Source organism: Solea senegalensis, linkage group LG15, assembly GCF_019176455.1.
Source record: "Solea senegalensis isolate Sse05_10M linkage group LG15, IFAPA_SoseM_1, whole genome shotgun sequence".
NCBI classification, from domain to species: Eukaryota; Metazoa; Chordata; class Actinopteri; order Pleuronectiformes; family Soleidae; genus Solea; species Solea senegalensis.
The window spans coordinates 21,660,981-21,681,470 of NC_058035.1; the positions used below are offsets into that span (position 1 = coordinate 21,660,981).

The window sequence follows — 20,490 nt, forward strand, 5'->3', positions numbered from 1 at the left end:
GAACTCCAAGAACCTGGACAGACAAACAGGCAGACAGACAGGACAGACAGGACAGACAGGACAGAGAGGAAGAGGCTGTTAGACGGTTGTTCTCACATAAGCTGCTGTTGTTGTGCTGTTGTTGCTGTTGTTGTGCTGTTGTTGTGCTGTTGTTGTGCTGTTGTTGTGCTGTTGTTGTTGCTGTTGTGCTGTTTTTATGCTGTTGTTGCTGTTGTTGTGCTTTTGTTATGCTATTGCTGCTGTTGTTATGCTGTTGTTGCTGTGTTGTTGTTGCTGCTGTTGCTGTTGTTACTGTTGTTGCTGTTGTTGTTGCTGCTTTATGCTGTTGTTGGGCTGTTGTAGTTGTGCTGTTGTTATGCTGTTGTTGCTGTGCTGTTGTTATGCTGTTGTTGTGTTGTTGTTGCTGTTGTTGTTGTGATGTTGTTGTGCTGTTGTTGATGGTGTTGCTATTGTTATGCTGTTGTTGTGCTGTTGTTTTTGCTGTTGTTGTTGTTGCTGCTGTTGTTGCTCTTGTGTTGTTGTGCTGTTGTTGTGCTGTTGTTGCTGCTGTTGTTGTGCTGTTGTTATGCTGTTGTTGTGCTGCTGTTATGCTGTTGTTGTGCTGTTGTTGCTGTTGTTTGTGCTGTTGTTGTTGCTGTTGCTGTTGTTGTGCTGTTGTTATGCTGTTGTTGTGCTGTTGTTATGCTGTTGTTGTGCTGTTGTTGTGCTGTTATGCTGTTGTTGTTGCTGTTGTTGCTGCTGTGCTGTTGTTGTTGCTGCTGTTGTTGTTGTTGCTGATGGTGTTGATATTGTTATACTGTTGTTGTGCTGTTGTTGCTGTTGTTGCGTGTTGTTGTTGCTGTTGTTGTGCTGTTGTTGCTGTTGTTGTGCTGTTGCTGCTGTGTTGTTGTGCTGTTGTTATGCTGTTGTTGTGCTGTTGTTGTGCTGTGTTATGCTGTTGTTGTGCTGTTGTTGTGCTGTTGTTATGCTGTTGTTGTTGCTGTTGTTGTGTTGTACTGTTGTGGTGCTGTTGTTGACTTACAGTGACAAACACAGATGCGAGCAGCAGTCCCACAGAGAAGATCAGCCCTTTGCTGTTGAGCTTGATCTACAGGCAGAGAACAGGTGTGACAGGACATCAGTGTTCACAGTTGTACACACACACTCACACAGATGTGTCCTTAAAGCCTTAAATGTTGCTCCTGACGGCTGATAGAAAAAAACGCTGTGAATGTGTAAGCGAATGGGTGTGAATGGGTGAATGAGGTTGATGCGTGCCTGACCCCCTTTCTGACCAGACTAGATGCTCATTGGTCATTTGGGTTTGAATGAACTTAAAAGACCCCAGAGTGTGGGGTTAGTATACACTGACAACATATCATAACATCAGCCTTTGGTCTCCATGTATTTGGTTAAAGTTGGAACTAGTCATAGGATTATTGACGAGAAAAACGTTTTTAAATCAATATCAGTAAATACTCGAGGATATTAGACCCAAAAACGTGCTTTTAACTACAACCATTAACAACTGATACTTACATCAGAACCATAGTTGATAGCCAGTGTCTTCAGAGCCCAAGGGAGACCAAGTCCCACCAAGATGTCAAACACGTTGCTGCCGATGGAGTTGGACACGGCCATGTCTCCCAGTCCTGCAGCGACGAAGACCAGGGAGGTACAGGGGGGAGGTGAGGAAGGTGAAAGAGGGGGAGGAGTCATACGGTTTGGATGAACGTGGGTTGAAACCCAGTGAGATCCCTTTTGTCTAAATGACATCCCAGAAGAGAGAGTGTTGGTGTCTCACAGTGAGCAGCCACACACACTGCCCTTTAAATATTTGATGGCAGGAGCCAGAATAAACACAGATAAAAGGATGGATGGAGAGACTCTGTCTGTCTGTCTGTCTGTCTGTCTGTCTGTCTCACCACAGGGACCTGAAAAGATGACCGCGCCATAATCACCACCCACATCCACACCCCCGACCCTTTTCCAGCTCCAGCTCCAGAGTTTCTCTCTGGACTTTGGTGTCAGAGAGTGAGCAGCTTACAATCACATGTGTGTGTGTGTGTGTGTGCGTGTGTGTTACCTTGTCTTGCCACTATGAGGCTGGCCATGCAGTCAGGTACACTGGTGCCAGCTGCCAAGAAGGTGATGCCCATGATGACATCAGGGATCCCGAGTGTGAAGCCTATAACTGTGACCTGATGGACAGAGGAGAGACGTCACACACACACACACACACACACACACTAACTTTAACTTAATGAAACAAAGCTGTTCTCCCTGTTATATGATATTTATATTAATGTTTTGTTATATTTTATTATTATTGTGGACTACAGACTATAATTAATTGATTGATTCATGAATAAATTTTTTTTTATTCAGATTTTTCAGACATTTGAGAACGTCCTCATCTAGAGGTCTGGGTAACACTTTTCTTTTTGTGGACATTTTGGACCTGATGATGAGAAAATAGATTCATCGATTATGAAAATAACTAGTTCTATAGGCTGTATATAAAGAAATTAATGCAGTCTTGATTTCAAACATAACAAAATAACACATTTTGGGATGGCATCAGGGTGCCGCTGGTGCATGTGCTCTCAGTTTCACGTTCCCTGAGATGCTGCGTCAGTTCTGTTTCTAATATAACTCACTTAAACAATACTATAGAAAAATAGCCTGTCAAAGAGCAAAGTGTCCTCCTGTCTCTCACCATCCACACCATGACGTAGGAGAAGGCTGCGATCCACAGGGTGGAGGCGATGAAGGAGAGCATGAACCAGTTCTCCCAGCGCGGCTTGGAGCAGTTGGGGACAGTGATGTAGAGCAGCAGACACAGAGGCCACGCCAGCAGCCATTTCAGCTTATTACACACACCCACTGCAGACACACAATAACATCCTTTGATTTATTGATCCTTTATTTAGCCAGGAACGTCTCTTCTTGCAGAGAACCGTGAAAGTCTACAGTTGGTATCAATCTTATTTTAAATTTTAAGTTTAATTGTATTTTGTACTTGGTGTCATTCTCTGGTCATAACACTCAAAGACCTGCTTCACTTTGTATAATTTATAAAAGTTGTATTTCAGTACCTGGGCACTGGAACGGTACAAGCGGTCCGTCTCCATCCCCCTCTTCTTCCTCTTCATCGTTCTCATTGTTCTCGTTGTCCTCGTTCTCCGTCTCATTTCCTGCCTCTTGGTCGTCATGGTGAGCGCTGACGCCCCTCTCTGCCCCGGACAGCCCGTTTTCGATGCCCCGCCTACTTCCTCCTTTAGTTGGAACATCGGAGTCACCGTTGGTCAAAGAGTGTGTGTTGATGAGACGCTGCCTCTGTATCATTCACACACACACACACACGCGCAGGAGAGTTCAGGTCAGTTATTTGTGATGCACAAAAACACCACTGCAGACAAAGGTGATCATCCACCTTGTCTACTGAATATTGTGTTAAAAGCACACACACATTTGTACTGTTTTTGTACCTCAGTGATGAGCATTCGTGACGCCATGGTTAGGCGGGTCCTGGGTGAGAAGTGGCTGGTGATCATGATCCTCATCCCAGCCTCAGAGAAGGACAGCTGATGGGGATACGCTGACAGGAGCTCGTCCACCATCAGCACCGACGGCTTCCTGTGGTGGTTCGCTGTAAAAACACATGCAAGTGATCAGTGAGAAGGTGACAGAAGAACCCATCCATCCATCTTCTCCACAGATGTGCCACTGGTGTGGAACATCTGGGAGAAGGATTTCAGCTTCTGATGAAGCAGTGAACACATTAACACATTAACACAAGGCAGACTTACATTAGTAGCTACAATGGTGTTTTCACTGTCTAACGCTGCAGGGGTCACTCAGCATCTGATCGCAGCAGTGATATTCATAATGATATTTAACAGGATTTCAAAATAAAAGTGTTTGTTTTGATACGGATCGATATATAGTTCACAATAAAATTTATAATGTAAAATGAATCTATAAAAAATAAAAACACACCTTACTATTATAATAAAACATATTATTGACATTTATGTGAATAATGTGCTAACAAATGTAATATGATATTCGGTCTATAATCGTCACATGAAGTGAAGTCATTGTAGCTTTACTTTTACAACAAACTTCAGCTTTATCTAAGATGTAGATGTATACTATGAATTAGTATTATAATATTTTGCAAATAGAACAAATAATAAAAGTTAAAGAAAACAGATTCAGAACTAAAGTTTCGGTGTAAGAGGAATCATTTTATGGAATAAACATAATCTAATATAACATGAAATGGACAACCTTCATTTTTGACTTTTTGTTTTGTTTTTGTTTGTATTTGTTTTGTTCGAGAAATGAAATAATATAAATAAATGCAAGTTTAAACTGTAAATGTTATAACAAGGGGCTGTAACATCACACCTGGGAACCCAGACGCCTCGCTGGCAGAGGAGCTGAACTGCTTCTTCGCAAGATTTGAGAAAACTGAGCCCCATACAGCCTCACCACCTCCGCAGCCACCAGCACCCAGCACCGTCACACTGACTGTACAGGATTCTGAAGTGAGACGGGTGCTAAGAGCAGTAAACCCAAGGAAGGCAGCTGGCCCGGACGGGATACCAGGGAAGGTGCTCAAAGCCTGTGCAGACCAGCTCTCACAAGTTTTCACCTGCATCTTCAACCGTTCCCTGTCTCAAGCCACCATCCCATCCTGCCTGAAGACAGCTACAATCATCCCCGTGCCAAAGAAATCATCCACAGACAGCCTCAACGACTACCGCCCAGTCGCCCTAACACCGGTCATCATGAAGTGCTTTGAGAGGCTGGTTCTTCACCACATCAAAGACAGCCTTCCTCAGACCTTCGATCCACATCAGTTTGCTTATAGAGCAAACAGATCCACGGAGGATGCCATAGCCATAGCTCTCCACACTGCGCTGAGCCACCTGGAACACCAGGGGAGCTATGTGAGGCTACTCTTCATCGATTACAGCTCAGCCTTCAACACAATCATCCCGGACATTCTGGTCAGTAAACTTGTGGATTTAGGCCTCCACCCACACACCTGTTCATGGATAAAAGACTTCCTCACGAACCGTCCACAGACTGTTAAACTTGGTAACCACATCTCCTCCACCCGCACACTCAGCACCGGCTCTCCACAGGGGTGTGTGCTGAGCCCACTACTGTACTCCCTCTACACCCATGACTGTAGCCCAACCCACCTTGGCAACACCATCGTCAAGTTTGCAGACGACACCACTGTGGTTGGACTAATCTCAGGGGGAGATGAGTCTGCTTACAGGGATGAGATCCTAAAGTTGACAACGTGGTGTTCAGCGAACAACCTGGCACTGAATGCCACAAAGACAAAGGAAATCGTCATCGACTTCAGGAGGCACCGCGCAGACCCAGCTCCCCTCTACATCAACGGTGTCTGTGTAGAGAGGGTCCAGACCTTCAAGTTCCTGGGCACCGTCATCTCGGCTGACCTCTCCTGGACCCCGAACATCACGGAGATCACCAAGAAGGCCCAACAACGCCTGCACTTCCTGAGAGTGCTCAGGAAAAACAACCTGGATGAGAAGCTGCTGGTGAACTTCTACCGCTCTTCCATAGAGAGCCTGCTGCTGTACTGCATCACAGTGTGGTACGCCAGCTGCACTGAAGCAGACAGGAAGGGTCTTCAGAGAGTCATCAACGCAGCACAGAGGATCATCGGCTGCACTCTCCCCTCCCTAAAGGACATTTACCACTCTCGCTGCCTGAACAGAGCGAGGAACATTGTTAAGGACAGTTCCCACCCCGGCTTTCATCTGTTCGACATGCTGCCCTCTGGCAGACGCTACAGGTGTGTCCGAGCTCGGACAAATAGACTTAAGGACAGCTTCTTCCCCAGAGCCATAACCACACTGAACATGGACATGCACTGACCATCCTACCTCTACCACATACTCTCACACATTCTGGCATGTGCAATACTCTACATTTCATGCTGAAATGCTTATTTATTTAAAAATTTACTCCACACTATGCAATACTTATATACTGTGCACTACTTATATTGTATATACAGATTTTTATCCTGCTTAAATTACATTCCAACTGTGCAATATCTGTATTTTTAAATGGTACCCTGCTAAAATCACTTTCATACTGTGTAAATGTTTATATTTCTATTTTTATATACTGCAAAATTACATTTCACTCTGTGATATTTATATTCTATATGCTGCTAAAATCATATCTCACACTGTGATATTTATATTTCTATATTTCATATACTGTTAAAAAAAAACACTTCACACTGTGGAAATAGTCTTATTTATTATTTTTTATACCCTGCTATGGGTCACGTCTCATAGAAATGCACTTTTTATATTTAAACCCTGATACAGACCTGCTATTTCATATTGTGCAATAAGAATTTGATGGCTGTATATCCTTTTAATGTAGTACGCTGCAACTGAAAACCCACCTCACGTTAACTAGGGTCACTTTTTCTTTTTAATGTCCTTGACCCATACACTGGTTGTTGTTGTTGTTGTTGTTATTGTTCTTCGTTGTTAGCTGTATGCACTTTCAAGGTGAAGTCAAGTAAATCTCGTTGTACAACTTGTATAATGACAATAAAGGCATTCTATTCTATTCTAACAACAATAAACAGTGGCGTACCTTTCTTCAGGAGAACAGCTGTAGCATCACAGCCGTCGTCCAGCTCAGTGTTACTCGCCCCGATGTCCCTCAGACTGGACGAGTTCTTCCTCCTCCTCTCCAGAAAATGAACCACATAGGAATTCAACCTGGAACAGAGAATAAGCCACTTCTTATATTGTTAAACGTTAAAACACTGGTGTAAATAGAGCGAGCAAAATCAGCCCATTTACTGCGATTTTCTGCTTTAAAATGAATAATTAAAAACCTGATATACATAAAAATACATAAAATACATCTGGTTGTCATGTGGGCATCGACAGTTATGCTGTTTTACAATAGTTTTTCTATCTTTGTCACTTTCCAGCAACCAAATATGAGTTTAAAATGGACATAATAATTCTATTTCTTCTTTAGTACCCTGCTCACATCTCTGTACATCTGTTGCTACCATACTCACGTGTCCATTTTCAGTTGGACAGTAATGAATGACATTATTTTACCTCATAAAATCGGGATTCTCTCTGCAGCAGCGCTTGTTTTCCAGAACACGGCTGACAGTAGAACGTCAGTGTTCTCTAGAATCACTTACTTCATGATCAAAATGTAGACGAAGTACATCAGAATCAGCGTCAGAGCTTCCCACCTGAAAACACAGTCGCACTCAGTGAGTGTTTTCTTCCTTTCAAAGTGAAAGCACTGAAGCTTCAGTTATTCACTTACCAAACCACTTTTTCATCGTATATAAACTGTGGAGGAGAAAAACAACAGGGAACATCATCGACTGTAGATTTATGCAGCGACAACAGGAAACTTTATTTATAACAAATGTTAGAAAAAGTGCGAAAGAGTCAAAACAAACCTCATCAAATATTTCAAGAAAACAACATAAAGTGCACGTGCTGCTGTGGTTGTGTTTGACTGTAATTTGAAGTTCTTTTAGTGAAACAGAAAACTACTGCTGCTGCTGCTGCTGCCGGCAACTGCTGCAGCAGCAGCGCTTGCTGCTGCCTTCAATGCTGCTGCTACTGCTGCTGCAACGCTTGTTTTGCTGCCGCTGCTGTGCCACTACTGCTGCTGCTGCTGCTGCGCTGCTGCTGCTGCTGTAGCTGCTGCTATAGCAACTACTGCTGCTGCTGGCAACAAGCCTTGTTTGGCTGCTGCTGCTGCTGCTGGCAACGCTTGGCGTTTGGCTGCTGCTGCTGCTAACAGCAACTTGTAAGCTCTACTGCTGCTGCTGCTACTTCCTTTGGTGGGTCAACTGCTGCTTAACTACTGGCAGTGTTGCTGCTGCTGCTGCTGCTGCTGCTGCTGCTTGCTGCTGCTGCAAACGCTGCTGCTGCTGTTGCTGCTACTACTGCTGCCGCGCTGCTACTTCTTGCTTGCTGCTGTTACTACTGCTGCTGCTGCTGCTACTACTGCTGATGCTGCTGTTGCTGCTGCTGCTACTGTTGCTGCCACTGCTGCTGCTACTGCTGCTGCTACTACTACTTTTGTTGCTGCTACTGCTGCTGCTGCTGCTATGCTGTTGCTGCTACTACCTGCTGCTGCTGCTGCTGCTGTTGCTGCTACTACCGCTGTTGCTGCTACTGCTGCTACTACTGCTGTTGTTGCTACTGCTGCTGCTGCTGCTGCCACTACTACTGCTGCTACTGCTACTACTGCTGCGTACTACTACTGCTGCTGCTGCTGCTGCTACTACTGCTACTACCGCTGCTGTTGTTGCCACTGCTGCTGTGCTGCTGCTACCACTACCATGCTGCTGCTACTGCTACTACTGCTGCTGCTGCTGCTACTACTGCTGCTGCTGCCAAAAACAACAGATTCTCCTTCATGGATGCTGAGAGCAGGACTTTGTTTTTACTCTTGAATAAATGAGCACTTCCTGACATATGAAGCATGAACCCACCAAATGAATTTAATGTGAGACATTTGGGAAACAAATAGAGAATAATGTTCTTGCATGAAGCTCAATGTGTCACGTTGGTTCTTACCACGATCAGAGCAGAGATAGACAGGGTGTAATAGAGCGAGTCTCTGAGTAGAGGCCAGCAGGACAGATGGATCATCTGTGAGACAGACAGACAGACAGACAGACAGAACCACATCAGAGATTGTGTAATTTTTAAACCAATTTAAAACTTGCAGAAACTGACCTACAATTTTTTTGTCCTGTTGAGTAACACATCAGAATCACAATACTTTATTAATCCCTGGGGGGAAATTGTTTTTGTTCCAGATGCTCCGTGCAAAGTGAAATAGAGATACAGCAGTGGAAACAAGGCATAAGATATGGATATAAATAAACAGTAAAATAGGCAATAAGATGGAATCAAATAAAATATTAAATTAAAAAATTAAAAATAAATAATAATACAATAATAAAGTAGAAAATCTGGAAATATATACAATATACAAATAGTTAGCAATGAAGAGAGGATGAGTATAGTTTGTCCGATCATCAGAGAGAGGAGTTGTACAGTTTATTGTGCATGGACTGTGTGTGTGTTTGTGCCCATGTATTACTAATGTTGTGGGGACCTAAACCTGTTTTAACAGTCACATTATGGGGACTTTTTTCCTTGTGGGGACGAAAATCAAGTCCCGACAATGTAAATGACTACATTTTAAGGTGAAGGTATGTTTTAAGGTTAGGATTAGGCCAGTAGTAATTGTGGTTAAGGTTAGACTAAGTCTCCAGGAAATGAACACACACACACACACACGTGTGTTTTTTTGTGTCACTGCCTGATGTCCTCAGATGGTGCCTAACCTTTTCTGAGTGCTTCCACGCTGATCCATGACACCCTCCAGTTTAATACATCATGCCACACATGCAGTCGCTCTGAAGAATGACTGTGCATGTGTGTGTGTCTGTGTGTGTGTGTGTGCGTGTGCCGTACCTGTGCAGTGAATATGCCGCACATTCCAATAATACAGAGGATGTTGAAGACAGCTGAGCCCACGATGGTGCCGACTCCGACATCCCCTTTAGTGATAAACACTCCTAAACACCAAGGACACAAAAACAAATAAGCACATACTGTAGATGGAGATGTGGTTATTCAGTGTGAGTCAAAGCAGTTTGAACTCCAATAAAAGGTCCTTTTTAATATAAACGTCTTTAAAGTCTTTGTTACATAAAGATGTTACGAGGAGCAGGAGGAGGAGGAGGAGAATACCATCAGTGTTCAGCCATCACTCTCTGCCCAGTCCTGCACCTTCTCCTCAAAAGTGCCGGACAATGACGACAACCATGTAAATATTTATACGACGTTTTGCTGGTCTTGTTGACCGCTCACACATTCACTCACACATTCACTCACACATTCACTCACACATCTATTTAGATTTTCACTCATCACTCATCGTTCATAACCTTCCGGAGGATCAGTGTGGTTTTCGTCCTGGTCATGGAACAGTGGACCAGCTCCTGGGGAGTCCGCCCAATCAGTCTACATGTGCTTTGTGGACTTGGAGAAGGTGTTCGATAGTGTCCCTCTGGGAGTCCTGTGAGGGAGCGCTTCAGGAGTTTGGGGTACCGGAACCCTTGATAAGGGCCATTCGGTGTCTGTACAACCGGTGTCAGAGCTTGGTCCGCATTGCAGTAAGTCAGATCCGTTTCCAGTGGGAGTTGGACTCTGCCAGGCCTGAACCTTTGGACAGAATATCTAGAAGCAGTCAGGGCATTGAAGGGGGGTCCGGTTTAGTGGGCTCAGGATTGGGTCTCTGCTTTGTGCAGATAATATAGTCCTGTTTGCTTCATCGGGCCGTGATCTTCAACTCTCACTGGAGCAGTTCTCCGCCAGGTGTGAAGCGGCTGAGAATCAGCACATCCACATCAGAGACCATGGTCCTCAACCAGAAAAAGGGTGGAGTGCCCTCCTCGGGTTGGGGGGTGAACCACAACAACAACCACATGTTTAAGTGTTTAAGTGTGTTGCCCAAGGACACATCAGCATGTAGACAAGCAGGAACCTTAAATTTGAAAGATCTTATTGACCTAAATTAATTTGTTAAAAGACTATACTTCTAAATTTAACTAAAATTGAACTAAAACTGGACTCAAACTATCACATATAGAAATGACTAAAATTTGACTAAAACTAATAAGCATTTTAGTCCAAAAGACTAAGATGCTAAATCTAAAATGGCTGCCAAAATCAACACTGAGATAGACCACCAAATTAGATATTACCCCTTACACCTGCAGATTCCTGTCCACAGGTGCAGGAGCAGTGGGCAGCACTTAACTGCACCCAGGGATTGCATTTAAGGGGGTTGGGAGCACCCTGACCCTTGACCTGCCCAATTCCCTTCCACTTAAAAAAAGACACTGCCTTGCTTCAAACCCAGGATCTGCTGTTAATAGACAGGTGCTATAACCTGTGTGTGTGTGTGTGTGTGTGTGTGTGTGTGTGTGTGTGTGTGTGTGTGCGATTCTCACCAATCACAGACGTGAAGAGCTCAGGAGCTGAGCTGCCTGCGGCCATGAAAGTTGCTCCTGCAACGTCCTCACTCAGCTGAAGACGCTGATGAAGAAAGAGAAAAGGATGGTGTTAACAGAGAGTTGATGTTGTTGGTGTTATTGTTGTTGTTGGTGTTATTGTTGGTGTTATTGTTGTTGTTGGTGGTGTTTGTTGCTGTTGTTGGTGGTGTTGTTGTTGGGTGTTATTGTTGTTGGTAAGTTATAGTTGCTGCTGTTGGTGGTGTTGTTGTTGCTGGTGCTATTGTTGTAGGTGTTGTTGGTGGTGTTATTATTGTTGCTGGTATATTGTTGTCGGTGCTATTGTTGTTGCTGGTGTTATTGTTGGTGGTGTTGTTGGTGTTATTGTTGCTGTTGGTGTTATTGTTGTTGTTGGTGTTATTGTTGCTGTTGGTGGTGTTGTTGTTGTTGTTGTTGTTATTGTTTTGTTGGTTGCTCAGGTGTTGTTGCTATTGTTGTTGTTGTTGTTGGTGGTGGTGTTGTTGGTGGTTTGGTGTTATTGTTATTGTTGTTGTTGTTGGTGGTGGTGGTGTTATTGCTGTTGCTGGTGGTGGTGTTATTGTTGTTGTTACAGCATTGCTGTTGTGTTGGTGTAAGAGCAGTTGTAGCTTACCTCACATAACTTCTCTAGTGAAGGGACGAAGTAGTCGTCACACACAATGGCGAGAGCATAGAACATGTAGACTGCCTGCACACACACACACACACGCACACACACACACACACGAACACACACACAGGTTAAAAGTGTTGAAGAGTGCTTCTTGAATCTTAAATTTTGTAAATTATAGACCAGATGTGATGAATGGTGATCTATAGATTTATTTAGACTATGTCTCTCTCTCTGTCTTCATCGTGCAGGTTGCAGGATCCAGATCCAGTTTTCGAGGCTATTATATTCTTATATATATTATTATTATAATGCTATAATTAAAAGTCGATAGCAGTATAATTTTTATCAACAGTCTCTGCTGCTGCTTATATAAATAACATTGTATCTCTAAAAACATGTCATCACTGACTGTATAAACTTGTAACTTGAGACAGTTGTTGTGTATCTGCTGCTGGTCTCTCTCTTCTGTCTCTATCTCACCTCCCTCTGTCCTCCATGTTTCCTTTCACCCCAACCGGTCGAGGCAGATGCTGCTCTCCTATGTACAGAGCCTTGAGATAATGTATGATAATGATGATAATGATAATGATAATGTTATGAGTTGGCGCTATACAAATAAAACTGAATTGAATGTATTCCATTGAAACTGAAAAAAAATGAAATGAGTTATCATGACATAAAAGCAGACTAAACTAAACTAAACTAGACAAGTCTAAAAATGGCAGATTTATCTGAGCTAATAGAGAAAAAAAATCAAATCGAATCGAGGAATTGGAGAATGGTGACAATAGTCATGGCTGAAGGAGACGGACGTCAGGTGCTGTGAGACATTAGATGGTCTAACACACACACACACACCCAGTAAATTCTAGCAGGCTGCACACTGAGAGGTTGACTGCCGACCTGTGGAGGGCAGTGTTCGACTTGTCGTTGTACAGCCTGCCGGAATGTATTAGGAGAAGAAGAAGGGGAGTCATCTCCTCCGTCAGCTGTGTACTCGTGAGGATCCAGCCCCTGGATTGAGATTCAACTATTCCTTCACTCATTGTCTATCACTTTATTATCCTCCACTGACACAGTCACTCTCACACTCAGCCTGAGTTTTTTACTCATTAATCAAAGCTTAAAAATTTCCAGGAGGAAAATAAAGTTGCAATTATTGAATCACATTATAAATCAAACCAGGTCCCAAATATCATATACAGTCAAATCGTGAGACAAGCGTATTGTAAAGCAGATTCATTCTTTTAAATGAGAGACACCACAAGAATAAAGACACAGGTAAAACACTGATTTCTCTTTGGACTTTGGTGCAGGAGAGTAAGCAGTTTATGAAGTGACACAATCTTAGAAAAGGCAGTGAATAAATTCTACTTCCAAAGTCATTTTGACTTATAATATGTATACTGTGATGTAAAAGCACAACATGTATTTAAAGTGACTTTATCATGTCTGCGATGCTGTGTGTGTGTGTGTGTGCAGCGAGTGACACTCACGCAGAGAACGTGCAGGCCCACGGCTCCTTCAGCTCGCTCCTGGTTGGTGAAATAATCTCTGGGGAACTCGTGGATTGCTGCAGAATAAACACAAATGAATATTCAGGACAAATGGTCGACTCCAGTTGAAGGGAGAAACTCTGAGGAGAGAAAGTCTCATCGACCGAACACAATCAAGGTGACAACGCAACAAGTGAGTGGTGAACACAGCTGAGCCCTCCTCGTGAATTTGGGCCACGCTGGATGCAGAAGCATCTCACTGGCTTTATGAGACATGCTTTTAAGATGCATCTCAGACGCGTGAGCGAGACTCATCTATTTTTACCATGAGCTGTTCACAAAAAAACCCCCGTCAACCTCGATTCACAACACGTCTTGTTCTGGTTTCAAAGTAAAATCACTGCGCTCTTTCAGTTCCTTGAAACCATTTTTTTAATCATAAGGCTTTTATTGTGAAACATTTGCAGGAATGACAGATGTGCAGTTTCATTCAGAGAGGTTCTGACTTAATTAGTACATTATCAAAGATAAACACAACACTCGCACACACACACACACACACACAGGGAGAGATATGGAGATAACAATGTTTCAGTCGAAACAAGGGAGGAGAGTTTTTAGTAAACAAAAGGGGAAAAAAAGTTCAACTGAATGTAATGAATTTGAACTTCCTTATATTATTTTTGTCATCTGTGATGTTTTCTGTGTTTTTGACTTCTTTTACTTTTCATCTGAAATGAGATTTTGTTATTATATATGTTTATATTTATACTACATTTCTGCCATTCACCCATTCACTCACACTTTCATACAGCTCAATACATTCACACACTGCAGTCAGGAGCAATGTGAGCTGAAGTGCCTTGCCCAAGGACACATTGGCATGTAGACTACTGGAGCCGGGACTCAAACTCAAAACCTTCCCGTTGAAAGATGACTTTCTCTACTACTGATCCACCATCAGACTAAAAACTTCAGGACCAGGACCAGGTTTTAGTCTCCATGAGGACTACTGGTCCTGACAAGATTAGTATTTATGACAAAAAAGAGGTACCAAAAACAACACACACACACACACACACACTTACATAATACCACAGGCCTTACATAAGTGATCTGAGGCTCCAATAGAGACTGAGACACAGAGAGAGAGAATCCTCCAAATCCTATACATCATTAAATGGATGTGAGGAGGCCGCTGAGCTTTAAGTGCAGCTGAAAAGACAGAGATGACAGATGGCTTATCCTCCATCTATGACAAAGCATGCCCAACGCTTGTTGTGTTGAAGAGTCAACCACAAACTTCAACGACATCAGCCCTGCTGTCACATATCCACCCTTCACAAAAGTGCTTCATCCCCACATCTGAGTAATGACCTTTATGACGAGGATCGAGTACAGTCACGATGAGGTGCAGGGAATCTGAGGAGATCTAAGTATTGACAGACTCTTAAAAGTGCACTTTTCATTGTTTTCACTCCATGGTCTGTCTCAGCCTTTGTGTAGAAGATGCGTCAGTGCTACAATTAAGGGAATAACGTCTCTTTAGTTAACTGCTAACTGCACTGTACGCAGCCAAGTTCCGCTTTTGCGGAGAGACTTTCCAGCATTTAATAGTTGCTGTTCCACCGTGTATTCACATCTGTTTTATTGGCGTTCAAACTGAGAGTATAGACAGGCGTGTGCTGGCAGCAGTTTTTGAATGCGTCATCACAACATCCTGTTTCGGTCATAAACATGCCTTGTTTTTCGGTCCTAAGTTTCGGTACCTACGGAGTTAATCACGTGATCAAGGTCTGATAATGCTGCCGGTGATTGCCGGAATACAATGCTGTTACGCCCACAGACCAGATTCACGTGTATCTGTGTTGTTAACTACACGTAAGTGTATTGTGACGAAGGGGTTAAAAATGCCACCGAGGTCGAAAGTGTGGCTCCATTCCAACAAAAGTAATACTAATATAGTGTGCGATGCAATATTTGTAAAATAGATAACACCACTAAGGCCGACAACACGACAAATTGAATGAAGCACCTGAACGTGCACATCATCGACCTCAGAGTAGAAAGTTGCTCAGGATTTGAATGAAAGAAGAGTGGAGAGCAGACATCTACCTTCTCTCAACATTACAACAACAGAGCCAGAGTGGCCTGATTTAAAATCACCACCAGACTCTGCTTCAGTCAAAAAGTCATAGTATAGTATGTCGTCCAAAATCAGTCAAAAAAGTCATAGTATAGTATGTCGTCCAAAATCAGTCAAAAAAGTCATAGTATAGTTTGTCGTCCAAAATCGGTCAAAAAAGGAGTTGTGTAGTATGTCTTCCAAAATCAGTCAAAAAGTCATAGTATAGTATGTCATCCAAAATCAGTCAAAAGTCATAGGTATGTCAGTCCAAAATCAGTCAAAAAGTCATAGGTGGTTCTCATAAAAGTCATAGCATAGTATCAAAGTCACTCAAAAAGTCATAGCATAGTATGTGTCCAAAATCAGTCAAAAAGTCATAGTATAGTATGTCGTCCAAAATCACTCAGTCAAGCATAGTATGTAGTCCAAAATCAGTCAAAAAGTCATATAGTTGTGGCCCAAAATCACTCAAAAAGTCATAGCATAGTATGTCAGTCAAAATCACTCAAAAAGTCATAGTCATAGTATAATAGGTCAAAATCACTCAAAAAGTCATAGCATAGTATATGGTCCAAAATCAGTCAAAAGTCATAGCATAGTATGTCGGTCAAAATCAGTCAAAAAAGTCATAGCATAGTATAGATCCAAATCAGTCAAAAAGTCATAGCATAGTAGTCCAAAATCAGTCAAAAAGTCATAGCGTCAAAATCAGTCAAAAAGTCATAGTATAGTATGTCATCCAAAATCAGTCAAAAAGTCATAGGTTAGTATGTCGTCCAAAATCAGTAAAAAAGTCATAGGTTAGTATGTCATCCAAAATCAGTCAAAAGTCATAGTTAGTATAAGGTCCAAAATCAGTAAAAAGTCATAGCATAGTATGTCGGTCCAAAATCACTCAAAAGTCATAGCATAGTATGTCCAAAATCAGTCATAAAGTCATAGCATAGTATGTCCAAAATCAGTCATAAAAGTCATAGCATAGTATGTTGTCCAAAATCAGTCAAAAAAGTCATAGTATCCAAAATCACTCAAAAAGTCATAGCATAGTGTCGTCCAAAATCAGTCAAAAAGTCATAGCATAGTAAAAAATCACTCAAAAAGTCATCATAGTATAGTCAAAATCAGTCAAAAGTCATAGCATAGTATATGCAAAATCAGTCAAAAGTCATAGTCAAAAGTCATAGTATAGTATGTCCCCCAAAATCAGTCAAAATAGTCATAAGTCATAGCATAGTATGTAGGTCAAAATCAGTCAAAAAGTCATAGTATAGTATGTCGTCCAAAATGACTCAAAAAAGTCATAGTATAGTATGTCGTCCAATATCACTCAAAAGTCATAGTCAAAATCAGCATAGTCATAGTCGTCCCAAAATCACATCACTCATAGCATAGTGTCAAAATCAGTCAAAAAGTCATAGCATAGTAGTCAAAATCAGTCAAAAGTCCAAAATCAGTCAAAAAGTCATAGTTAGTATGTCGTCAAAATCAGTCAAAAAGTCATAGGTTAGTATGTAAAATCAGTAAAAGTCATAGGTTAGTATGTCATCCAAAATCAGTCAAAAAGTCTTAGTTAGTATGTCGTCAAAAAAAAGTCATAGCATAGTATTCAAAAATCACTCAAAAAGTCATAGCATAGTATCCAAAATCAGTCAAAAAGTCATAGCATTCAGTCAAAAAGTCATAGCATAGTATGTCGGCCAAAATCAGTCAAAAAGTCATAGCATAGTATGTCCAAAATCAGTCATAAAAGTCATAGTGTAGTATCCAAAATCAGTCATAAAAGTCATAGCATAGTATGTCGTCCAAAATCAGTCAAAAAAGTCATAGCATAGTATGTCGTCCAAAATCAGTCAAAAAAGTCATAGCATAGTATGTCAAATCAGTCATAAAAGTCATTCTAAGCATAGTATGTCGTCCAAAATCAGTCATAAAAGTCATAGTGTAGTATGTCGTCCAAAATCAGTCATAAAAGTCATAGTACAGTATGACTGATTACAAATGTTTACCTCCATTTTATCAGGATGTTTTTAATGTAATAAAAAGGTACTGCAGAGCCTGACCACAGTGATCTTTCCACAGGTCCACACGAGTCCCCAGTTGAGGGAGTCAAGTGAACCTCTCCTCAAAGCTGCTAGAAAAATTCTAATCGACAGAGCACCCACTGTGTGGACCAGCAAACTGAGTGGAGATGGAGTGAGTCCACAGTGGAGGGTTTTATATAAACCTCCCCTCAGGAAAAGAACAGCTGACCTCCAGTGGAGGGTTTTACACGGTGCCATCGCCTCAGATGCTTTTATCTCTGTTATTAATCCTGCTGTTTCAAACCAGTGCCCTTTCTGTTTCCTCCATGACAGGCTTTAAATTGTGTTTCTGGCAAAGCCAAGCTGGCAATTTATGTAACCAGGAAAAATAAAATAGAAAACAGTGCAGGTCAAGAAGCCTCAGTCTGGCAAAGCTGTAACACCACATATAGAATAACAACATCCTTTTACTGTCGTTGTGACTGATCTATTTATTTTAATACTTTTGTTGTAATGTATCCTGTAAACATGTAAATGAAAAAATCTTCTTTAAAACACATTTAATATATCTAAATATTTCTAATTTTCCTAGTTGGAGAACTAACTTCGGTGATTTTTAGTCTTTAGTTTTGTTAAATATTTGATGTAATGGAGGAAACCTCATGAATGTCTTTGTATACCTGTGTGTGTATTATTTATATTTGTGTTTATTTTAGTTTTAATTCAGCCTATATTAAATATTATATTATATTAAATCTTTTCATCCCATATAAGCAAACGTTACTACCCTGGAATGTGATTTACATAATTATTAATTATTCACAGCAGATCATTTTCAATATGAATCCACAAATATAGATTCTTGAGAATGAAATTATTAAATGGAATTAAATTAAAAAAGCTTGGTGAATTCTTGCCGAATTCCGGTCGCAGAGGACGGACGCAGCCTTGACTATTGGGACACAGCTGAAATGTGATGAAGAACTTTGAACTGGGGACAGAAACATGTTTTTCCTGTGGAGGGCAGCATTACTCCTCTCTGTGAACGGCCGACCAGGAATTATTCTATACATTAGGAAGACGAGAGGATAAGAGGACTTCGAGTAGTGGTGACTGCATGTTGGCTGGAATTGACTGAAACTACAAAACAATGCTGAACTGAGGTCAGGTAATAAGACTCATCAATCATCTGCTCAGTGTCTAAGTAAACCTGACTTGATTCTCCTGAGGGGTGTGTCTAATTGTTTAACTGTTCAAAGTAAAAGGCAGAGCATCACAGTCTCCATCTCTGCAGCACAGTCCCTCCTCACATCACTGAACCTCAGCATGTTCCTGTATGAGATCGAGACATTAGACACTCCCATCACACGGTCTCTCCTCTGCTCAGTGACAACGTCGCCTCCCCCTCGCCGACCTGCACACAGGAAGAGACGAACACGACGACTGCAGATGTGTTAGAAGCAGAAAAACAAAGAGGAGAGGGGATGAATGTGTCTGCGTGTGCATCCGTCTGTATGAAAGGAATGACAGCAATGGAGAAATCGCACAACTCGACTCTGTGTGTGTGTGTGTGTGTGTGTGTGCGTGCGCTGCTTTCCAGCTAAAGGTTACATGTTAATACTGGCATTTAATCAGTGATGCATCAAACGTGGGCTGAATCAGACTCTGACCTGTGGTAGGACTCATTATGCAACACAGAAAAAGCAACAGAATCTTTTTTTCATTGTCTCACCTGCGGATGAGAGTGTGTGTACAATGACCATAAACTGTACTTCACTGCACCTGTGCTGATATCCTTAACATATATATATATATATAGAGAGAGAGAGAAAGAGAGAGAGAGAGAGAGTCTGGGACTGAGACTATATCTATATATATATATATATATATATATATATATATATAAAAAAATATATATATATATATGTACATCTATATAATTCATTGTGAATGCATGTGTTCATTTATTCTTTAGTCTGCATTTGTCACATGTGTCCGTCATAATCATACAGGCCCTGTTTCTCTTTGCAGCTCTGCACAGAGTTAATACCATGAAATCAACAGCACAATCCTTTTGACCGACAGGAAGATTATACTGCATGAGCCCGAGCTTTAACATGTGCCCTTATGACATGAGCTACACTATCCTCTTTATTCCATTATTGTCTGCAGAGCATGTAAAAGTTGCAGCCACACCCCCACACACAAACACATCAACACACACGCCATACATCAGCCCGTGTGCTATACCTAACATCTGTGTCTATGTAAACAGATGGCCTGATATTAATCCCATCACACACACACACACACACGGGTTACTTAAATGTTCCTTTTATTCTGTGGCCTAACATGATCCACTCTCTGCTGTAAACCATGACATCACTCTCAGAGAGAACCTGACAATCCTCAAGTACATGATGATTTTGCTGACTTTTACTTTTTTCACTTTCCAGTGTGTTCTTTTGTTGGGCAGACTTTTCCAACAAAGAGATACAGCAAAAGAAAAGGACTTTGTTATTGTACTTAAGTAGAATGTTCACAGATCTGTACTTGTGTATGTGTACTTTTACTCTGATACATTTCCCTTAGGGCCACACGGTGGTGTAGTGGTTAGCACTCTCATCTTGCAGCGAGAAGACCCGGGTTCGAGCCCCGGTTGGAACAAGGGCCTTTCTGCATGGAGTTTGCATGTTCTCCCCGTGTGTGCGAGGGTTCTCTCCGGGTTCTCCGGCTTCCTCCCACAGTCCAAAAACATGCAATGTGGGGATTAGGTGAATTGGACACTCTAAATTGACCATAGGAGTGAGTGTGAGAGTGAATGGTTGTTTGTCTCTATCTGTGTGTGTGGCCCTGCGATGGACTGGCCAACTGTCCAGTGTGTACCCCGCCTATCGCCCGATGTAGCTGAGATTGGCACAGCACCCCCCCGCGACCCTCTGGTGGAGGATAAAGTGGTTAGATGATGACTGACTGACTGACATTTCCCTTAACCATCTGTGTTACTCGTTACTACAAAATAAAAGCAGTAAGAGTTTGTGACGTAATGCTTTTAAATTGTTTTTAGCGGCACAAGCTGTTAGCCGCTCAGCTGTTAGCCGCAGATTTTGGCTCCAAGT

The 20,490-nt window shown here is 41.9% G+C and overlaps 1 protein-coding gene across 1 annotated transcript in view; it reads right to left on the reverse strand.

Moving 5' to 3' along the window:
• Positions 1 to 20,490, reverse strand: part of slc24a3 (solute carrier family 24 member 3) — a 53,093-nt gene that overhangs the window by 183 nt on the left and 32,420 nt on the right. Inside the window, exons 3-17 of the mRNA XM_044046518.1 lie at positions 13,223 to 13,299; positions 11,727 to 11,801; positions 11,075 to 11,159; positions 9,531 to 9,634; positions 8,622 to 8,696; positions 7,351 to 7,376; positions 7,220 to 7,273; positions 6,649 to 6,776; positions 3,471 to 3,631; positions 3,078 to 3,318; positions 2,699 to 2,865; positions 2,066 to 2,180; positions 1,519 to 1,631; positions 1,022 to 1,087; positions 1 to 13 (exon numbers count right to left, since the gene is read on the reverse strand). The exon at positions 1 to 13 is cut by the window's left edge and continues 183 nt beyond it. Coding sequence (XP_043902453.1) covers positions 1 to 13; positions 1,022 to 1,087; positions 1,519 to 1,631; positions 2,066 to 2,180; positions 2,699 to 2,865; positions 3,078 to 3,318; positions 3,471 to 3,631; positions 6,649 to 6,776; positions 7,220 to 7,273; positions 7,351 to 7,376; positions 8,622 to 8,696; positions 9,531 to 9,634; positions 11,075 to 11,159; positions 11,727 to 11,801; positions 13,223 to 13,299 — 1,500 coding nt within the window. The remainder of the gene's footprint in view (positions 14 to 1,021; positions 1,088 to 1,518; positions 1,632 to 2,065; positions 2,181 to 2,698; positions 2,866 to 3,077; positions 3,319 to 3,470; positions 3,632 to 6,648; positions 6,777 to 7,219; positions 7,274 to 7,350; positions 7,377 to 8,621; positions 8,697 to 9,530; positions 9,635 to 11,074; positions 11,160 to 11,726; positions 11,802 to 13,222; positions 13,300 to 20,490) is intronic.